Genomic DNA, 22,814 nt, shown 5'->3' on the forward strand with positions numbered 1-22,814 from the left:
AGCCCCATACATCATCTATGCTTGAGGTTTTGCCTTAAACAGCTTAAGGGCTGCTGGAACATTACACTCCCCTTTGTGCCAAAAGAATTTCTGAATGGCACCTGAACTTCTCTGGGCATTCGAGGAAATATATGATATAAATTGGAATTTCTACGGTTTCTACAGCCACAGAATATTACTCCCAGATATATATTTATAATATTGGACCTGGATCTTTGTTTTTGGGTGACTGACTTCTAGCTGTTTCATTCGGCAATCATTAGCCAGCAAAACCAAGGCCCTCCTCATTCCATTTGGTGTTCTTGATAGCAGGACAGCGTCATCTGTGTACAGCAGTAACAAGATATGTTTGTTAGCTAATCTGGGAGGATGTAATTCACTATTCCAAAAATGTTCAACCATATCATTTATAAAGATGTTGAACAATAGGGGGACAGTGATCTTAGTAATGATTAACATTACTGCCAGTTCATTGAGTTCTAGCCAGCAGAGGGGTGACTTCGCTCAAAGGATTAGCATGGATGATGTTAAGGTCCTTATCCTGTCCTCAACCAAATGCCTGGTGGAACAGCTCTGTCTTACAGGCCTTGTGGAACTGGCCCAGCCCCATCAGGGCCCTCAGCTCTTCTGGGTGCTCATTCCACTAGGTAGGGGCCAGGACTGAAAAGGCCCTGGCCCTGGTTGAGGCCAGGCAGACTTGGGCCAGGGACAGCCAACCTGTTGGTATTTGCAGAGTGGAGTGCTCTCCAGGGGGCATAGGCAGATAAGTGGCCCTTCAGATATGCTGGACCCAGACTATGAATGGGCTTAAAGGTTAAAATCAATATCTTGAATTGGATCCAGATTTCAACTGGTAACCAGTGCAGCTGCTTCAGTGCCAACTGGATGTGGGCTCTCCAGGGTGTTCTAGTGTCCAAGAGTAATAGCAGCAATATAGCTTCTTTCATTTTGACAGCAATTAGCAAAGCAGGAAATGCTTTGTGAAGAAGGCTCTGAAACATTTTAATAATGGATCTAGAAGTCATACACCTTTGTTCATAGAACTATTACAAGTTCTTACCTACAAGTTCTTGCCTTAAAGAATAATTATTTGTTGGCCTTCCATGATGTCTTCCACATGAGATGGGATTGTATGACAAAGCACAGTAGCAACAGGATCTCCATATGGCAGATTTACCCACAGCTTGCCTGCCCCCCATGACCATCATGGTTAAAATATAGCACAAGTATATTGTTTCAGTACACACCTGTAATTATAGGTGTAGCAAGATTCTCTGAATTCACATCTTTCATTTTTAAAAGCAAATCTCTATGCCAGGGATTCCCAACCAGAGTTCTAGTGAAACCTGAGGTTATGCAAGAGCTCTCCAGGGGTCACGGGGCCTTTCCCAGAAATTCAAATAGCTACTGACATCACTAGATATTACTGGAGCCCACACCTCCTGTTGCTCCAGCCCTACTTTTTTTCTGCCCAATAGAAAGGATGAATGATTGGGGGACTCCTGCATCTTACTTCCGCACCCACTTTTTTGAAGGGTCATGTCCAGCACCACTTTCGGGGTTCCTCAAAGCCTGAAAAATATTTCAGGGGTTCCTCCACAGTCATAGGGATGAAAATGGCTGTTCTACGCCTTAAGCTTGTAGAGAAGTTTTTTATTATCTTGTGTATCCACAAGGGAGCAGGCTAGAAGCTTACTCAAGAAAAAGAAAACTGGGAATTCCGAGAACCCATTACATTGTATTGATATAACAATATTCTAGTATTGATTTTGAAATGTCCTTGGATGGTGGTGGTGGGGAAGACAGGGTGAGGGCAAATTTACCCACTCTTATAGCAGCTATCCAGAGTATGCTGCGATCTGCCTCCACTGGCAGGAAGAGATAAAAAATTATTTATTTGATTTCTTGACCGCCACTCGCAGACCGATAAAACGTGAGTAAAATCCGCAACAATCCTCCGGCAGCATAAAACTATCAGGTGTAGAGCCGGAGCGTCCTTAGGATCTCGTCCTGCAGCTTCAGTGACTTTAACTCTTCCAAGCGGGGGAAAAGCACCCCGAGCGCCCAGCGAATCGCGCACATGCCCAGAGAGAAGCAGGAGGGCCGCACAGGCAGCGAGGCGGCGGCGGCGGCTTCCCCGTTTCTCTTCCGCTGGGTGTGGCCGCCGCTCCTGGAGGCCGGAGGCGCGTGGCTCTGGAGGCGTGCCCTCCTCGTCCCGGGGGCTGCGGCCGGGGAGCTTTCTCGGCGCCGGGGAAGAGGGCGAGGCGGCGGCCGCGGCCGAAGAGGCACCGCGCTGCGAGGCAGCCATGTCGCTATTGTCTCCGCTTCTGCCTGCCCTGCGAGTCTATTACATCGCCTTCCGCGTCGTGCTGCATCAGTTGCTCCGCCGCCTCCGCCCGGGCTGTCCGCTCAAGCCAGGTTAGTGCGCTTCGGCCCTTCGGGAGACCGGACAAACCCTCGCCTGGGATCTGGGGGCGCCGGTGCCTCGCCACCCGGGGAGGCTTCATCGCCTGATCAGTGGAAGCAAGACAAAGCAAAACGGGCGTCCCGCTGGGGCTGGCGAGGGTTGCCGCCGTCACCCGTGCAGCGGCAGCGGCAGCAGCAGAGATGCCGTGCCGCTCCGCCTGACTCTGCTTCCGTCAAAGAAGGCGGAGTGAGGCGAGCGTGCCCGTGGCTTCCACTCTGCCAGCCCACTACCCGGAGCGGACCGCGCTTCCGTGGGCCCCAGAGGTGGCGGCTCAAAGGCAAAGCGAGGTGGCTCCGGACTCTGCCCTGCAGCCGCTGCCCGCGGCCTTGGCCTCCCGAATACATGTCGCCCTCTAGCAGCCGGCGGCGCCGGGGCAAGACTCAGCGCCGGTAACTGCAGTTGCTTTCCCTACTTTCCCCCGTCAACTGCTCTGTTCCGTTTACTGTCGTGGGGACGGGGACGGCCTGGGCACGTCTACTGCTAAAATCGGTTTCCTCAGTGGTCTCCGAAGTCGTACCTGCCGCCTACTGTACAGCCGGCGTCTCTGGTGTGCAAATAAAGGAGGCAGTTGACATCCCGTGACTTTTCCTGTCCTGTGCGTGTCAATCCGAGAGGGTCTTATTGCTAAGCAAGGTTTTAACCCAAATCCATGTTCTGGAGGAGGAGAAGTCTGTGCCTTGCATTTCCAGACTCGGGCACAGCTGTGGCTGGATTGCTCCAGGCTTGTCGTTTAATGTTCTACCGAAAGTGACTGACATCTGTCATCACCTAGCCCTGAAAAGGATTGCAGGGGTTCTTCCTTTCACGGAGGGCTTTGCAAATTAGCAGCACTTTCCTACTGCTTATTACCACCTGAAATTAGTTTCCTAATTAAGAAAATCTGGTCTAAAGTAGATGACATAAGATGTGCATTGCAGTTAATATTAATAAATTGCCTGCCCTTGGGTTCCCCCTCCCCCCTCCATGCTGGTATTGTTTATACAAGAGTCTGTTTACAGAACAGCAGTGTTACACTACATGAAAAGGAGCCTGTTAGCCAGAGGAGCTGAATACTACTTTGCTTAATTTCATTTATGCTGTTGCTCTAGGCAGTTTGCTCACAGCATGGCAGGCTCCTGATGCTCAGGCTAGGTGAGAGAAAGATATCTTGGAGAGGACAGAGCCTTTTCCCACCAATGCCCCCCATTTTAATCCTTTAACAAGACTTCTGCCCCTTGAAGCATGAAAGTGGTAGGCATGTGAAAAACACACATAACTAATCTGGCTGGTATTTGAAATACCCCATCATGCTTGCCGCTTCTGTTGAGATTTACAGAATTCTTAATTTCTGAGTCAGGAACCTGGTGGATTTGGCTGTTGGTTAGAAGAAGGCTTGCAGTGCCTTTCCCTCTGTGAGTTAGATCCACATAATTACTAGGTACTCCTGACTGTCAGCATCTTGAGCAGCATTTGGGCCTGGCATCTTGATCTAAACAACTGTCTGGAAATAGGTCCTCAGGGAAGTTTCCAATCTGATATTTGCTTTACCCTCTTGCCTGATGGTTCTCCTGTTATGCATTCTTGAGTGGTTCTATAGTAGTAAATATTTAACATCTCATATATTTAGAAATGAAATGTTCCGAGACATCTTGAAATTAGGGCATGGATGTTTTATCAATTTGGGGGTGGAGGGAGTGGGATGGACGTTTGGACAAAATTTGAAATAAATGTAAAACTTAACCTAAACATATTGTCATGCATTAAATGTGTAATTGAACACTGTTGCTTATAGAAGCAATTAATAGGGGGGAAAAACACAATACCCCAAGCTATTTAAACTTATCTTAATTTTTGCCAGCAGGCAAAATGCGAACAGAATAGTTGACTGTTGAAAGCGCAATATTAGCAGTAAACAAGAGTGGCAGTTTCCGAGAAAGGCTGGGCAAAAATGTTGTAAATGGTTTCATAAGAGTACTGAGCAGTGTATCAGCAGGTGTCATTGTAGACAAAATTATTTGTCTTGAAACTATATATTTACTGCCCTCTGTTCTCGTAAATACCACAGAAATATTAGCATAATTCAAGTTTATTTCTTCATCCAGAATGAGTATCTGATTCTTCTGATTCTGAACTTTTATTGTATATTCCTGCTTTGTACATAGTTGTCTGGATTAGTTTTAAATTGCATGTTTCCCAGCATCTTTGTAGTTTCCTGTCTTCTGCTTCTTCCTTTCCAGTATTGTACTTTGAATTGCAGCCTTTTCTAAAAATTCCTGTTCTTCTTAAAATATGATTTTAATTAATATTCCAAATACTTTTATTTTGCAAACAGACTTTCATCAGAAATCTCATAAAAAGAAGGATCAGAAAGCTAAGAAATCTATTCAACTAGTATTCAGAGCGAGAGTTTAAAAAAGAAAACCCTTCTAAATTTGGGAAGGGGATTATTTTATGGAAACTGCCCAGCTAGATAATATGCTGGGAGTTTCCAGTATTTTTAAAAGGCAATTTCCAGGTGTATGGCAGTACATGTAGGTTTTCACAAGAGGTCACTTAGTACCCTGGGGTAATTTAAAATTGGATATATGGCAAAGGACGATGCCTAACCCTCTTCCCCCAAAGAGAGCCAGCTTTGTGTAGTGGTTAGGAGTGCAGACTTCTAATCTGGCAAAATGGGTTTGATTCTGTGCTCCCCCACAGGCAATCAGCTGGATGACCTTGGGCTTGCCACAGCACTGATAAAGCTGTTTTGACCAAGCAGTAATATCAGCCTCACCTACCTCACAGGGTGTCTGTTGTGGGAAGAGGAAAGGAAAGGCGAATGTAAGCCGCTTTGAGACTCCTTTCTTTCACTTATTCTTCAAAGGTCTCAATCCATATAAGACATTTTGTTAATGCTGAGAACTTTTGATAAGTTACTTCTAGTAACTTTTCAGTATTCTTTCGAGCATCTCAGTGTTCTTTCTAGCATCTAAGAGCAGACAGGAAAATTTCTAAAACTGTCGCATAGATTAGACAGTGCTGATATCATTCCATTTAGTAAACACTTATGCTTTGATTTTGCTCAGTTTGTGATGGTTCTAAAAGGTATACCTTGCTTATTTCCTTGTATGTGAGCAGTATGAAAAAAGTAATATGATATTGATTCCTCTATTTCTTCTGTCATAAAAGAGGTTTTAGAGAAGAGGTTTACATTTCCTCTCAGTATGCCCTTCAGGGGTGCTGGAGGGAGTACGGAAGAGTTTATATACAACATTTCACAATGTGTGTAAAGTTCATAAAATGCTGAATTCCAGTCAAACTTGGGGGGAATTTACTCTGTATTAACATACCTGCCATGATGCAGTTAAACTTCTTTCATGTCAGGCTTAGCTTTATGTATATTTTGCTGATGGCATTGGCTACATTCCCTGTTTATAGAGGGACACAAATACCACATCTTCTATTTCACAGAGACTATAACATATAACCATACGACTGGATCCCTATAATTTGCTTTCGTTTTAGATAACTTAATATATGGTTTGCAGTATATGAAGCGTTTGTCATCTGAGAGTGGGAAGAATTCTCTGTGGAAAATTGTTGTCAGATATATGGAGAGTTTTAGCTGTAAAGTTTGCATCGGCTTGGTTGGATTTTATTTTAAACTGTTCTTGGCAGTCCCTCTTTTAATTTTTTAAAATTTTATAAATGAGGGCAGCCTTCTACTCAACTGTGCTTTAAATCTTTGGAAATATAATGTGTGTTGATTTCTTATTTCAATCTCAGTGGTTATTCTATATTAGCCTGTTGTTTAAGAAACACTGGAGCTTCCCTTTCCCTTGAGCTTTTACCCCAAGTTGTGCCAGTAGGAATTATATCACTTATATAGCTGTTATATCAGATATGAAACATGTGCATGCATTTTCTAGTGAAGGTCAAGGGTCAGAATTGCATCTGCATTCTAACTCAATACAGCAGGAAGTATATAACAGAGTAGGGCAGCATAAAGGATCTGTGGGTAGCTGTGGTCTTGGTAGAATAATAAGGGTAGAATGTTTGCCTCTGTTTTGTATTACCTTTAGAGATTCTCCAAAACCAGTAGTAGGTTTCCTCTATGGTCTAGGGAGGAAGCAAGGTTATTGGTGGCAAGACAAATAGGACATCAACAAGTTTTTTTTTAAAGATTAACTGTTTCACTATACCACCCCTGCACTATATAGTCATTTCTCCTTCTTCCCATTGCTTAACTAACCAACTGGAGAACTGCAGGACAGAAACAGCATTAATTTATCTAATTTATTTCCACTTCCTCTCCTGGTATGTATCTTTGTAGCAGGACTTCATAGCCATGATACAGTACCATATAAAATAATAGCAATGATTTCCTTCAGCTGCAAAAACAGAAGATGGGTGATTACAGAGCACATCTCAGTTCTGAACTAAGATTGTTTTGTAGCTGGCTTGTTACAGATCTACACTCTTATTAAGTACCAAACCCTGCCAGCTATTATATTGGTCTCCTTTCTCTTGCTTCTAGGTTTCTCTGTATTGAGATAGACACTCTGTAGCTGAATTACAGTGCCTAGTCATCCTTGAAACACCTTCACATGGACTTACACGAAGGCACTTGAAATCAAAAGAAGATGCTGATATGAGTTGTCTTAATATGGAACTGCTCAGCATATATTGTGCAATGCATCATAATACTTTCTCTTGTCAGCTTTGCTTAGAAGCTGAGAAAAATCATAACAAGGCTTTATTAAACTGATGCCCCATTGGGAATGATAGAACAGAATGATATTGGATCAATAATTCCTGTTGACAAGTTTTCAAGCACTGATCAGAGCAAATCACTATTTTTAAGCAATGATGTTCAGCCAGGAGTGGCAGTCCCTAGTTCAGCAGCAAATATAATTACAACTTTATATGTGTAGAGTTGAAGGCAGCAGAGAAAAAGGAAGACCCAACTTGGGATGAATTGATTCAGAAAGGAAATTATGGTCCTCAGTTTGCAAGATCTGAGCAAGGAAGCCAATTATATGACATGTTTGAGGTCATTAATTCACCATAAGTAGGAAGCAGCTTGATGGCACTTAACACACACACACATGTGGGTAGAGGGGTTCAAACAACCTGTTAGAATTTTTACTTCCTGTCCAGAAATTATCATTACCTTCTTTTCATTGGTAGCCTTGACATTAATGTAGTTAGGTTTTAAGCACGTAGCCAGAGCGAGGGGCCGTGATGGTGGTGGTAGTGGCACAGGTTTGAGTGGCGTGGGACATTGGTGCCAAAGTTATGCAGAGACTGTGATGAGCGGAAAGAATCTGAGGGGCAGCCAAATGGCTTCTGACTAGAGGAACTGTTCCTCACTGAAGAGGAGTAACAAGGTAAAGGTATTTAATCAAGGAAATATAGGTGATTGATCACCAGGCGCTGCTCAGCTTTCCTCCCTGATTTCCCAAATAACTATCTTGCTGCTAGATTAATAATGAGCTGTTTGTAGACTCCCATTGTTCACCTGCTCACATAAAGTTGCTCAAGGTCAACGTTGTCTACTCTCTGGCAGCAAGCTTTCAGGCTCTGAGGCAGAAGTCTTCCACATCATCTGCTACCTGATATTTAAAACTATAAATGCTTGGGATTGAACCTGGGACTTTTGGTGTGCCAAGAAGCTGTTCTGCCAATGAGTCGTGGCCTTTCCCCTTCAGTTTCCAGATGTGCATTCCAGATTGAAGCCTTGCTGGTGCATTATGCCTTTAATTTTCAAGGTGGTATGAGAAGCAGTTTTTTACTCAATGCTTCCTATGTGTTTTTAATTAAGGTATACAGCATTAAGAAGTCTGTTATAGGTAATAAAGATTCATTTCAAGAACGAAAGAATCAAAATGTATCTTTACATTTATCCAGTATTTTGCTTCGTATATTGTGTCACCTTCTCCCATCTTTTGCCCAACTTCTTCATGACTTTAAATTTTTAGAGAGCTGTGAGTCTAAGTAATTTATATAGCCCTTTATCAAGTTAACTGGAAATATACAGAATTTCTTTGTACTTGATTTTTTTTCCATACAGTGGTGAAAACTTTGTTCTTGGAAACACCTTTTTGAGAAAACAATCAGGCATGGATTTTTCTCCTCAAGGCATCTTGCAATCGCCTACCCTTCCTCTCCCCACAACAGAGACTGAGAGAGCTCTGAGAGAACTGTGACTGGCCCAAGGAAGGTCACCCAGCTGGCTGCATGTCAAGGAAGAGTGGGGAATCAAATCCAGCTCCAGATGAGAGGCCACTGCTCTTTATCACACACAAAGCTGGCTCTCAAGTAGACAGCTGATTCAAATGAGTAGCCATGTTGGTCTAAAGTAGCACAATAAAATCAGAGTCAAGTAGCATCTTTAAGACCAAAAAAGATTTATTCAAGGCGTGAGCTTTCAAGTGCAAGCACTCTTCATCAGACTGTGATCTTCTTACATTATATTCTTATATTCCCTGTCATGTAAGACGATCACAGTCTGAGGAACAGTGCTTGCACTCGAAAGCTCACGCCTTGAATAAATCTTTGTTGGTCTTAAAGGTGCTTAAAGGTGCTACTTGACTCTGATTTTATTGTAGACAGCTGATGTATTAGTTAATGGTCCTAAATGTGAACAATTACTAGCTGCTTTTGTAGGATGTGTTCCAAAAAAGGCTGCTGATAATGATTTTAAAAAGCTAAAAAGGACACCAGGTGCCTCTGCTCTGTATTAAGTGCAGGATGATAATGGTTGTCCCTGTTAGCAGTCTGTAGATTTATGGCCTGATTGTCAGTAGCAAGCATGTCTCTTCTACCAGCTTTAAATACAAAACTATCTAGATAAGTAGGTAAGAAAGCTGAGTTTCTTGAGATTGGCAAGGTAGATTCAACAGCTTCCTGTAGCATTTTTTTCTCTTGTGATTGTGAAGTCCCTGTTTTGAGAAGGTCTGTTGTGTTTGTGGGGTGAACAGTATGGAAAATCTTACCATCCTCAGTCATAAATGACAGAGGAATGATTTGGTTTCCCTGAAGGAATAATACCCGCCCCCCTTTTCAGATGTTTCTGGTCTAATTTTCTGTTTCCCTTGTCTAAACCTGAATTAAACTTGTTTCACAGGAAACAGTGCTTAATATTAGTGAAAACTGTGACTTTTGTTGCTCCTTTCTAAGGGCCAAAACATGTTGTAAGAAAGATTTAGTCCCCAAATCCTAATGTATTATTACTAGTTCTGATTTGATGCTGAAACCCTGTGTACTTAGATTGAATAACTGAGTAATATTGCAATAAAATCAGAGTCCAGTAGCACCTTTAAGACCAACAAATATTTATTCAAGGCATGAGCTTTCGAGTGCAAGCACTCTTTGTTAGACTAAGAACTGACCATCATAACAGTAGGAATATATAAGCAAAAGTTAATCTTGTTACATTAGTAAACTGTGTCATAGCATCCAAACACAGCCACATGATAATTCCCTGCCAAACCAGCCAATCAAACTCCTTGAACCCATTTGTAGTTCACAAGGACATATATTAGAAATAAAACTGTCAAAGCCAGTGATCCACGGCTCACACCCTACTATTTACTGCCGGGCCCCATCTGTCTCCATACCAGTGTGAAACTTTCTTACAAGTAGAAGCTAAGTTGGCAGCTATCTTGACCTGGGACCTGAAAGTAGAATTCAAAATTACATTATATATTACTCACAGTCACATAATCCCAATTAAAATAAATTGTGAAGAATATGGATACACAAGTTATATAAGGTTAGGATGCATAGTGAGATGAAAAACCTTTGTACTTGTTGAGTCCAAGGTATGTCAAAGCATTGAGTGTTGTAATAACTTGCATTTCTGCAATCTCCCTCTCTAGCCTTTTCTTGAAGTTTCTTTGTAATACAACAGCTACTTTTAGGTCCCTTATAGAATGTCCTGGGAGGTTGAAGACTACCCCTACAGGTTTTTCAGTCTTGTGGCTTTTGTATTTCCCTGAATATTGGTTCAGGGAACAGCATAGGTTGCAGCCTATGCACACTTGTGCACACATGTCACACCATATCAAAATCAGTATTGTCTAATCCAGGCTTTCCCAACCAGGGTTTTATGAAACCCTGGGGGTTCTTGGTGGTCCTGGAAGGGTTTTCCAAATACGTGGGAGTTAATTAATTTATATACATTTTAAAATTTGTTAATTTTTTAAATTATATGATCATATTGAACTGCCCTTCCCCCCTCCCCACGGCCAATGATGGGCCTAAAGGGGGTGAAAAGGTGAAGGGCCACAGGTGAGCATGTACACAGTTGTGCTTCCCAATCGTATTCTGCAAGACTGTCCCTCTTCTGGGGTTTCTCAACGGTAAAAAGAATTGAGAAAACTGGCCTAATCTAACTGCAGCTTCCCTTCCCTTCTATCTGGATACACTGGTCCATATTGTTTTTGGTTTTTTTGGAGGTGTACTGATTGCCTCTGAAGCTCTGAGTAGTATGGATGTCCCTGAACACGGTGCTGTTGGTAGGGTGAGACGGTGTTTGTGATCTCACTTTCTACTTTGTTCTCTACATTAGTGCTCAAAGCATCATCTAGATTTGTCCATTTCACATGGTTGGGGGAGGGGTGGGATTGACCTGGTAATGAAGCTTGGCTGGCTTTCAAGAACAATCAAAAGTCACGGACTCATTAACACTGAGCTGTCTCCTCAGTGGAATAACTTTCTTGAGTGAAAGGGATCTGCATGAATTAAAACTGAAGGTTTGTTCCTAGCTTCCTCTGTTGTATTGTATAATATTACTTTCAGTAGAGTCTTCGTCTACAACTTAAATTCATGTATACATGTACAATGCTGTCCTATTGTCCCACTTTACAAAGGGGTCAGGGGATACTCTCAAAGCACCTGACTTTGCTATATTAATAATAAGGCAGGTTATGTTTGTTCACAGAAACACTTCACATAGGTGACAGACTTGTGCCTTCTCATTTTATGTTTATCTGCTGCCTTTATCAGGTACTCATTAATGAGTGAAGAGTCAAAAGATTGGGACAGTGGCCAAGAAGCAATGGAGAATAAAAGTTTGGAAACTTCACCATCAGACCTAAAGTTAGTGGCCCATCCAAGAGCAAAGAGTAAAGTCTGGAAGTACTTTGGCTTTGATACCAATGCAGAAGGATGTATATTACAGTGGAAGAAAATTTACTGCCGTATTTGCATGGCACAGATTGCCTATTCAGGAAACACGTCCAACCTCTCTTATCACCTTGAAAAGAATCATCCTGATGAATTCTGTGAATTTGTGAAAAGTAATACTGAGCAAATGCGGGAGGCCTTTGCAACTGCCTTTTCAAAACTCAAGCCAGAATCATCTCAGCAGGTTGTTCAGGAGACCTTAATTATGAAGACAAGTCACAACCATGAGAACAAAAAGCATCAGGAGCTGACGTCTGCTGTGATAAGTCTCATATGCGAGGGCTTGTATCCTCCTTCGATTGTTGACGAACCCACCTTCAGGACTCTTCTGAGGACTGCTGACCCCCGATATGAACTTCCTTGCAGGAAGTATTTCTGCACAAAAGCGATTCCTGAAAAATACAGTGCTGTTAGGGACATTGTGCTCAAAGAACTCACTGATATCCTGTGGTGTGGCATATCCATGGACACGTGGAGGAGTGAAAACCAGAACAGATCCTACCTAACACTGTCAGTTCATTTTCTCAGCAGTGGCCCATCCAGCTGCCTGGCTGTTAATTCCAAGTGCTTGAAAACATTTGAAGTGCCCGAGGAAAACACTGCGGAGACTATTACGCGCGTCCTTTACGAAATATTCATTGAATGGGGAATAAATACAAAAGTTTTTGGTGCGACGACAGATTGCGGGAAAGACATTGTGAAAGCTTGCTCTCTTCTGGACATTCTAGTGCAGATGCCTTGCTTGGGGAAGACTTTTAATGTGGGGATTGAGCAAGCTTTCCAGCTTCCTAAGCTGTCCAGTCTCCTGTCCAGGAGTCGCAAACTGGTAGAGTATTTTCAGCAGTCTGCTGTAGCCATGTACATGTTGAGTGAGAAGCAGAAGCAGCAGAACAGTGTGCACTGCATGCTCGTGAGTGACCGTGTTTCCTGGTGGGGAAGCACGCTTGCCATGTTGCAGCGTCTTAAGGAACAGCAGTTCACGATCGCTGCTGTCCTTGTGGAGGACAGCAACAATCACCATCTCATGTTGGAAGCCAGTGAATGGAATACAATTGAAGGCCTGGTGGAGCTGCTCCAGCCATTCAAGCAAGTTGCTGAGATGCTGTCTGCTTCCAAATACCCAACCATCAGTATGGTGAAACCCCTCCTGCATATGCTGCTGAATACGACGTTAAACATCAAAGAAAATGACTTGAAAGAAATTAGTATGGCCAAGGAAGTGATTGCTAAGGAAATAGCTACAACATACCAGCATACACCTGAGATAGACATGTTTCTCAATGTCGCAACTTTCTTGGACCCAAGATACAAGAAACTCCCATTTCTTTCTGCATTTGAAAGGCAGCAGGTTGAAAACAGAGTGGTAGAAGAAGCAAAAAGTCTGCTAGAAAAAGTGAAAGAAAGCACATTCAGGCCTGAAGAACAGTTTTTTGCAGTTTCTGAAGAGCCACCATTGAAAAAAGTGGCAGTAGCTTCCCCGCCTCCCCCTACCAGTGCTATTAATAATATGCTTGCTGAAATCTTCTGCCAGACGGGGGGTGTTGAAGACCAAGAAGAGTGGCATGCACAAATAATTGAAGAACTGAGCAATTTCAAGTCTCAGAAAGTCCTTGGGCTGAACGAGGATCCACTGAAATGGTGGTCTGACAGACTAGCTTTATTTCCTGTTTTACCGAAGGTACTTCAGAAGTACTGGTGCATTGTGGCATCAAGAGTCTTCCCTGAGCGTCTCTTTGGCTCTTCTGCCAATGTTGTTAGTGCTAAGAGGAATAGGTTGGCTCCAGCTCATGTAGATGAGCAGATCTTTTTGTATGAGAATTCTCGTAGCGGGTCTGAAGCAGAACTTGAAGAAGAGGACGAAGGGGAATGGGGTTTGGAACAGGAACAGAATCTGCATTTAAGTGATGCATCAAATATAAACAATTTCTTCAACATGTGAGATAGTGGCTTCTTATAAATTGAGTATATCTGGATCATTTTAAGCATCAGAGAATGCATTTGTCTTAAATGACTAAATATAATTTCTCACAATAGAAATACTGTAAACAGTGAATGCATGTCACATAGTTTCCTATATATAATGTGTGTGAGAGTGTGTGTATAAATAATGTATGGCTCTTGACTTAAGTCATTACTGTGACCTTTCACTCCAAAACACTGAAACAGGCATGAGAATTAATTCTCATGAAACTCAATTTCCACTGTTTTCGGTTAGAAACATAAGCTAAATAATTGAAGTCAAAGGGTAACTTGTAAGCAAATTACAAAGCAATATTGAGAGGTTCTCTGAATAGGCAGACTTAATAGATGGTTCTAACTTGCGTGTAAAGCTGTCTGAAGTTCAGTTTTTAAGTTTTAAAAGCTTTGATTGAAAAATTTGTTCTCACCACGTGTCAAGTCATCAGGAATGACTAATCACTGTCCTCTCCCCAGTTTATCTTCACAACAACATTGTGAGGTAGGTTAGGCTGAGAGTGTGACTGGCCCAAGGTCACCCAGCAAACTTCCATGGCAGAGCAGGGATTTGAACCTGGATTCCCCAGATGCTAGTCCACTTTAACTACCACACCACACTGGCAGACATAATTTACCAGAGAATAGAGCTAGGAGGCTCAAAATCAGCCACCAGCTTCAGGATGATTCTAAGAGTTCCATGGCCAAAATTAAAAGGTATGGGAAAACTCTGACCTGGGTGAGACAAACCACACCATGATGTTTGCAACAGAAGCTTAGGGTCTCTATGGCAGGCATAACTCAAAGTAATGCTACACGTCTGAAAACTGCACAGTAATCCCAGAAGGATGTAATTTGTGTTCCACATGCATAACCACTAAGGTAAAGGTAAAGGTATCCCCTGTGCAAGTACCGGGTCATGTCTGACCCTTGGGGTGATGCTCTCTAGCATTTTCATGGCAGACTCAATACGGGATGGTTTGCCAGTGCCTTCCCCAGTCATTACCGTTTACCCCCCAGCAGCAAGCTGGGTACTCATTTTACTGACCTCGGAAGGATGGAAGGCTGAGTCAACCTCGAGCTGGCTGCTGGGATTTAACTCCCAGCCTCATGGGCAGAGATTTCAGACTGCATGTCTGCTGCCTTACCACTCTGTGTCACAAGAGGCTCTAAAACCAATAAAAGATTACTATTCCATTACCATGCATCTCAAGGGTGGAAGAGGGAGGAAGCACCTTTTTACTACTTTGTTAGATCATGGGGATCTTAAATTAACGCTTCTCGCTGCCTTCTGTTCATAATATTAACAATGATTTGCTACTGTACTACTCTTATGTACATTCTGTCACCAAGCACAATAGGGAAGATCTTGAGACTGAGAAGTGAAAAGGGGGGAGGGAGCGAGAAAAAATTAGGTGAGCTGGGTGCAAGAAAAGGAAGGAAGTCCAAACTATTATATAAAAAGACCTTGGCTAACAGGCTGCAGACCAATAGTGTGGCAGCCATTAACCAGGACTGCTTGTCTTGCTCCATTGCAGAATTAGTTGGTGGATTTAGCATAATTTGTTAGGAAAGTTTCCTTCAGTCTTGGAGAAAGGGAAGTCTAGCTAATACTGGAGTGCCTTTTACTGTGCTTAGACTTCCTTGCACCCCTAGTGGCTGCAGCCAGAACTGCATTAAAATGAAAGTTGTTTGGCTGGCTTCCTTCCTGCTACCTTGGGCCCCCAAATGTTGTCAGTGGCCTTGCCCCAGTGACAGCTGTTTAGCATACTGTCTAAATACCTAGTATATTATGCTTCAGCTGTAATTTGGCATGAGCTTGACCATGCTTAAAGTTGGACTTTGGCACTGTATCCCACTGAGGTCCCCATCCTCCCAGGCTCCCCTCCCCCCCAGTTCAGACCCATGTATTGTTAGGTTTGTGACACATGAAGTAAACCCTCTGATGAGAATTTAATGAAACTGATACCATTATAACACAGTTCTGGGAATTGGCCATAGTTCTTGCTCTACTCAAAAGGAGATGCAAGGTGGCGTTTTGACTGGCTCTCGTAGCATCAGTGTAGTGGTTACATAAATATACAAATCAGTATTTTGACCATGTGTAGAAGTCTTCAGAATCTTGTTAGAAGACTGAGAACGTAATGATAGCTGTAAAACTTTCAGTTGATCACAGACTGGCACATTGAGGCGTGATCTGAGCAGTTTAACAAAGCTTCAAGATATCAGTTCTTATGGAGAGAAGTAATGATATGCTCCCTGTTTTAAGTATTGTTCATGAATGATTTATTCCTAAAGTCATTGTCAAGGTAGCTTTTAAGCACCATGCTCAGAAATGTATTCTGCATGGAATGTGATCAATACAGATCCATGACACGTGCTCCTAATGAACCCCGTATAAAAGTGATTACTGCCTTTCATGTTTTCACTGAGAGTGTAAATTTCTTTCTGTAACAACCATATATAATGCAGATCATTAGAACTCATTGGACAAGCCTGCTGAATTTTGTGTCGTAGAGGTTTTAGTTATAGCTGGATAAATCTTAGAAAGGAACATATTTGTAATTGTGTTTGACCTTTACTGATGTTCCCCCTCCCCCCACGGTTCAATAATAATCAGCTAAAGGCTCTTGGAAAGTATGTGATAAAATAGTGGTATTAATCTGGTTTGAATGAGGATGCAGCTTCCTGAATATCCAATATATTTGATCTCAAGCTGAAATTTTAAATCTCGAAGGCTTCCGTTGTAATCCGTTGCAACTAGATGACCAGCTTTTGTTTTGTTTCCTACAACGATATTATACAGTGACTGTAATATTATAAAATGATTGACTCTCTCATTTTCATATCCTGTTTTTCTGGCCCAGCTAGATAATTTCTCAGACTGCAGCTGAACAGCAGATGTCGCCTTTCACTTTGTTAACTTCTACTGCAGATAACATTAGGTTTCTCCTTAACATAGGAAGGTGCCTTAACTGACCTTTGAACCCTCAGATCCCATCGTGGTCATCCAAGGCCATGAGTGAAAGTAATGGTTCTCAAATGGTGGGTCAGGACTAAAAATGGAATCATGATATATTCTCTGTCTCTGGTTGTGAGGCCAGGTGGGAGGAGCTAGGTCTGAGGGAAGACTGGAGATTTAGTGGCAAATTTGGTTTGCCTGTGCAAAATACGTGTAGTGGTCATGAAACGCAACCTGTTGCTCAGTAACACATGTGCACACACACACACACTCAATACTAAACATGAAAAATGGAATAAAAACTTGTTCAGTGTTATCTGATTTGACAATGTTTCTTTATGCTGAGCATGTTGCTACTCTGTAAATAGGTCTTAAAAGTGCTGCAAGTTTTTAAATTGATCCCACTTCACAAAGTTCAAGAACCACTGGTCTAAAGTTTTGCTCCACCTTGCCTGGAGATTATTCAAATGCCAAAGATGGAATTAGGGACATTCTGCATACTAAATATGTACTCTCACACTGAGCTGTTCCCTTATTCCCCAGTTGTATTTCCAAAGCTGTAAACTGTCCATAGAATATTGTACTTCCAGTGCCTGTACTGTCTGTCTGGTCCTTAGTTTTCTCTTCAGGTGTTCAGCTCTGTCCCATCCCCCCTGCCAAATTTGTCCAAAGGTTTCTTTTACATCTCTCTAAGCCCCACCCACATGATCAGACTAATCTACTGTACTAATATTTCACCCCATTCAGTTCTATTATAACCCTGGCATTCATTGGGAGAGAAGGGATATGAAGGCAACCTAGCCATGAATTCACAACATGAAGTGTCAGTGGGGGTGGGGTGGAAGTGGCAATAAAGAGAAGAGAGCTGGTTTTTTTGTACCCTACTTTTCACTACTTGAGGGAATCTCAAAGTAGCTTATAATGGCCTACCCTTCCTCTCCACAACAAATACCCTGTGAGGTAGGTGAGGCCAAATGAGCTCTGAGAGAACTGTGACTGGCCCAAGGTCATCCAGTTGACAGCATGTGGAAGAAGAGTGGGGAATCAAACCCGGTTCTCCAGATTAGAGGCCACTGCTCTTAACCACTATATCAAGCTGACTGAAAGACACGGAAGTATGTTTCAAAACATGTCAACAAAATGCATCAGGATAATTAATTTTATGTTAATATTACCTTGTTATACTTCAGGGTCAAAGAGGCAGGTTTTTGGAGTTGTTTTTGTTTTTTACATGTACACAAGGACCTTAAAGGATGGTTTACTGCAGTGGTCCCCAACCTTTTTTAGGCTGGGGACCGGCAGGGCATTGGGCCGCACCCGCAGGGACCGCGCCTGCGCGGGCCACGCCCACGCTTCGGGCCGCGCCCGCGCCCGCGGATCGGGCCGCGCCCGGCCGCGCCCGCGGATCGGGCCGCGCCCGGCCGCACCCGCGAGCCGCGCCCGGCCGCGCCCACGGATCGGGCCACACCCGCGGGCCGCGCCCGTGGATCGGGCCGCGCCCGTGGATCGGGCCGCGCCGGCGCGGCCTGCACGGGCGCGGCCCGGCCCTGATTCCTTCTCCCCGCCCTCCCGCAGTAAGTAGCTTCCCGGGCCGCAAGCTTGCGGCCTGGGAAGTTTTTTACTGCGGGGGTGGGGGGGGGCGGGGAGAGGGAGCCGCGGCCCGGCGCCATGGCCTTTGCGGCCCGGCGCCGGGCCGCGGCCCGCAGATTGGGGACCACTGGTTTACTGTAAAGGTTATGTGAATATAAGGAAAGATTGATCAATGAAGTAGGGATTAAAACTGCCATGGGAGCTATAGTTGGCAAAACACAAAGTACTGCTGTTGTGTACCCTTCCTTATTTTTAATCAAACAAGAGAATTGTAAACTGTGGACAGATACATACATTTTGAATCTTTCTTACTGGGTTAAACATAACTCTGTTATCCTTAGTTTTGACACTCTCTGTCCTCTCTCTCCTCTTTTGAAAGGAAATTGCCCCTGACAAAACTGAATCTTTTCCCTTAGACACCTTCTTCTTGGTGCCTTTTCAAGTTATTTCTGTCCCTTTTATTTTTTGGTATCCAAAAAAATATAGATGGTTGACCAGACATGATGTCTTAATGATCTAAAAGCCATTGTTGGTCTTTTGTGTTGTATATTACATTATTTAATGTTTTAAACTTAGATTATTTAATAAATCAACAAAAATTGTGTTCAAAATTAATCTCTCAAACTTTATTTCTATTAATAAGTTGACCAATTATGTGATCCTACTGTAATACACTGAAACACAGGTACAACATCTGTTGTAGGAAACAACCTTCCAGAATCAAGGCCATGAGATATGTTTGATAGTAGGCGTTTCTGCATGGAGTTTTTACTGCTGCTTGCCTCTTTACTACATTAGTTTTCAACCAGACCCTACAGATAGTGTTGTTTGCTAGTTGGTACTATGCCGATTTCACCCCAGCTTCTCAGACTACATTGCACCAATTTTTAATGCATCAGTGTTGGGGAGTGTGTACATGTTGATACATTTTTAAAGATCCTAAAAACCACCAGCAACTTTCACAGCTTGTTCCTTTCTAGCTCACTCCTTTTTCAAAGCTACCTTCCTTGGTCCCCTGCGTATTATTGTTTTTTGTTTTAAAGCTAAGATTTTGTTTATTATTTTGATATAACATTGCAGCGTCTTGCAAACTCAGAGAACATGGTAAAGATCATTCTCTTACCCTGCTTCCTCACACCTCCGTTTTCCCTTTGTGCAGTTGCCATTTCTCATGGTAGCATCCATTAATCCCCCTCATGACATACGGACATTCTGCTGTAGCTGAGACCAGTTGGTCAGACAAAGGGAGATTAACTGCAAAGCAGGAGGGGGATGGAGCCTGGGCTTCACAGTTGTCTCTTTCACTCATGCACAAACACAGTTCCTTATTGTCTGAGAGACTAGGGACCTCTGGAAAGGTTAAGACAGGATCTTGGCTACAGGAATACTGAATTTCAAGCTAAGGGCATGGGGAGGAGAGGGGGCTTTTCCATATCTAGTGATCGTTGTTGTCAGCCATTCAGTCATGTCCAGCTCTTGGTGTTCCTATGGCACGGCCGTCCCCATGATCCCCACTCCTGCACCGCCTCCCTCAGCTATGCCATGTTCTGGCTGGTGATCCTACCTGTAGTGATTAGGAGCTTGGGAAGTGAATCAGGTTGAGGAAGATGTGGTGAAAAAGAGCCCCCCTAGAGATTGGAGTCTCAGTAAAGCTGCACAGGTTTGCTTGTTCTGTTTTTGTTTAAAAGTAACCTCATGTCTAGAAAAGGTAAAACTCTTGCCCTAGGAGCATTATATTGAATTATCCTGATGCATTGATACAGCATACAGTAAAAGAGAGGATACATTTCTGCCTCTGAGGTGGCAAAAGTTGTAACATACCAGAAATGCAACCTTTCACTGGATCCAACTTAGAAACAGCAGAGAAAAAAAGAAAGCTGCCAGTCTGGAAACTACATTTGAAAGCACTTCAGTGGGGGAATAGCAGAGAAAACACAAAAGAAGCAGTCAGTGCAAGAATGATCATCATTTTCCAAAGGAACGGATTTTCTGAATTGTGACATTGCAACATATGCATTTGATCCTACCCTTCCATTATTCCATTGTAATGACAAACATTTATGCAGCCTTTCCCCAAGCTAGATGCACAATTGTTCTGCTACCTGGTGTTGGCAGACTGCTCTTTATTTTACTTTTTGGGGGAAAAGAATGAACTGAAAGAACTCTCTCCTGTTCTGTGTCTGTAAACTGCCCTGGATCTAAGTGTGCTGCTGCCGCTCCATGGAATGGAGGACAGCTGTAATTCAGGAGTCTTCTGGTGATTCTCCTCCCCCATCTTTCTTTTTCTTGTCAAAAGATGAATTTACATGATGAGGGCACAAGTGGTTTAGCTGGACCTGTATTTCAGAAAGTGATGATCTCTGCTGTGTGTTCCCATAACAAAATGTGCCTGTGAGCTTATATGTTTTTTGTTTTGGCAAAGTCCAAAGAGTTGTGGAAACTAGTTCCGTGAGTTTAAGAGGCTGCATGACATCTGATAAGCCAGGGGTAGTCAACCTGTGGTCCTCCAGATGTTCATGGACTACAATTCTCATGAGCCCCTGCCAGCATTGTAGTCCATGAACATCTGGGAGACCACAGGTTGACTACCCCTGTGTTAAGCCATTTAGTGAGGTAAATCAGTCTGTAATTTAAAAAAAAATCAGTGGAGTGGTAAAGAACAATTTGATTTGCTGTACTCAAATCTAAAGTGCAAGGTAGAGGACGAGGACAATGTTCTTGCATCATTCATTCAAAACAGTTCAAACTCCTAACAGAAAGTAGTTCGGGGGCCTGGGAATTATAAAGGGCAAATCACTCCAGAATCTGTTCATTATTTTATTCTCTTCGAGTTGTTTTCCCTCTTAAAGCTGCTCAGGTGATATTTATTGTTCAGCTTTGAAGAGCAATACATGGTTGAGCAATCTGTGATAAAGCGTTACAGGAAATAATACTTGTCAAGGACTTGGCAGGTTTGTGACTGTGCTTCAGATAAAATTGAATCACAATTTTAGTCTTCCATTGAATGGTTGTAAAAATGAGTTGAAAAACTGCTTTGAAACTGGAAAGCACTATTGAATTAGGGCCCGTGGTCTGTTATCCTTCTCTGGGTGGTTTTGCTTATATATTCAAAAGACATTGCTGAAATAAAATTGTATGGAAGAACGACTGCAAATAATATTAAGGGGCCTTGAAACTTATCTTACTTTCATCTAGATAAATAAGTAAAATTAGCACACCTGAGATGCTTGGTATATTGTGGTAGTAGAAATAAAAGCTCTCCATTGGTGTCATTGTTCAGACAGGCAGTCCTTTCCTGCACCACATGGCAGTGGTGTCAATGAAAATGGCACTAAAGTTTGAGACATTTCAGGTGCATTCAGCCCGAATGGGCCTACCAAAATGGACCATTGTCTCTCCATGTTAAGGGATTGTGCCTTTCTATTTGTCCGCTCCCATGGGCTAGAGTCAAAGGGTTGTTTCCTTAAATTTCCAGGAAGATCCAATCTATCCTGCTGCACCTCCAAAGTATTTGTGTCTCTTCTAAGTATCAGATTCTAGCCAACGTGAAGCTGACCATTTCAATGTCTGTGAGCTTAACATATTTTAAACGTAACTGCTATTTTTTTGGGATGTCAGTTCACAGATCTTAGAATTGGTTTAAGCACAGTTCTTCCACATGTCTGCCTTTCCTCTGTATTTTCACAGATCTGAATTCAGTTTATTCTGCACATGCCATAAATAATCAGGATTTTCTAAGGAGAGAGCTATCATCAGGTTTAAAGTATGTGGAGAACAATATTGGCTAGATATCAGAAAAAACATTTTCACAGTCAGAGTAGTTCTGCAGTGGAATTGACTGCCTGAGAAAGTGGTAAGCTCCCCCTCACTGGCAGTCTTCAAGCAGTGGCTGGACAGATACTTATTCTGGATGCTTTAGGCTGATCCTGCATGGAGCAGGGGGTTGGACTAGATGGCTTGTATGGCCCCTTCCAGCTCTGATTCTATAATTCTATTAACAGTGCTGCCTTTAGTGGCAATACAGAACCCCCTTTTTATTTTTGCACATGCTTATATTGATATGCCAATACAATGGCTGCATTTTAAAGGAGCTAAAATATTGGTACACTACTGAAATTATGGGTCAAGAAAGTACTCTAATTTCCCAGCTTTCATTAAAAAAGAAAAATTAGTCTCTTTCCTAACCTCTAATTGAGATATGTCCTTTTCTTCATATCTCCACTATGGAAGGAGGATACAGACTTTAAAAAAAAAGGAAGATGGGAATTCATAGAAACTGCTTGACTTATCATTACAGAAGTATATTGATATACTGATATTTTAGTATTTTAGTATCACTTCAGGGAGCAGGAGAGGAGTGGTGTGGTGATGATGACATTTCAGTCCTTGAAAATGGGCTGGAGGTGCCTGGGAGCAGGTGGATGAAGAAAGCTGACAGAAACGTTACACATCAGGGAAAAGGCAATTCAGAACCGGCTCCCCCCCCCCAATAAAAAGTGGGGAGCCAAGGTGGTTTAAAAAGAAATCAGAAAAAGAAAACTGGAGTGAAAAGTAAAGGCACAAAATGCGTTCATAAATCAAGGGATGCACCAAAGCAGTATGGGCCAGAACTGATGGAAAACACCATGTGGAAAATCCCTCTGGGAAGGATGGCCATAACTATTTCAAAAAGTTTGATGGATGGTACTT

The 22,814-nt window shown here is 42.7% G+C and overlaps 2 protein-coding genes across 4 annotated transcripts in view; both read left to right on the plus strand.

Annotated features, from left to right (window-relative positions):
- DHRSX (dehydrogenase/reductase X-linked) overlaps positions 1-22,814 on the plus strand; it is a 176,890-nt gene that overhangs the window by 50,451 nt on the left and 103,625 nt on the right. The gene's annotated exons all lie outside the window — the stretch shown is intronic.
- On the plus strand, positions 1,952-17,842 carry ZBED1 (zinc finger BED-type containing 1). Its single transcript, XM_077343328.1, has 2 exons — positions 1,952-2,418; positions 11,441-17,842. Exons 1-2 carry the CDS (start codon positions 2,081-2,083, stop codon positions 13,557-13,559), a joined length of 2,457 nt encoding a protein of 818 aa, XP_077199443.1. The 5' UTR covers positions 1,952-2,080; the 3' UTR covers positions 13,560-17,842.

The sequence above is a fragment of the Paroedura picta genome, chromosome 6 (genome assembly GCF_049243985.1).
Source record: "Paroedura picta isolate Pp20150507F chromosome 6, Ppicta_v3.0, whole genome shotgun sequence".
Taxonomy (NCBI): Eukaryota; Metazoa; Chordata; class Lepidosauria; order Squamata; family Gekkonidae; genus Paroedura; species Paroedura picta.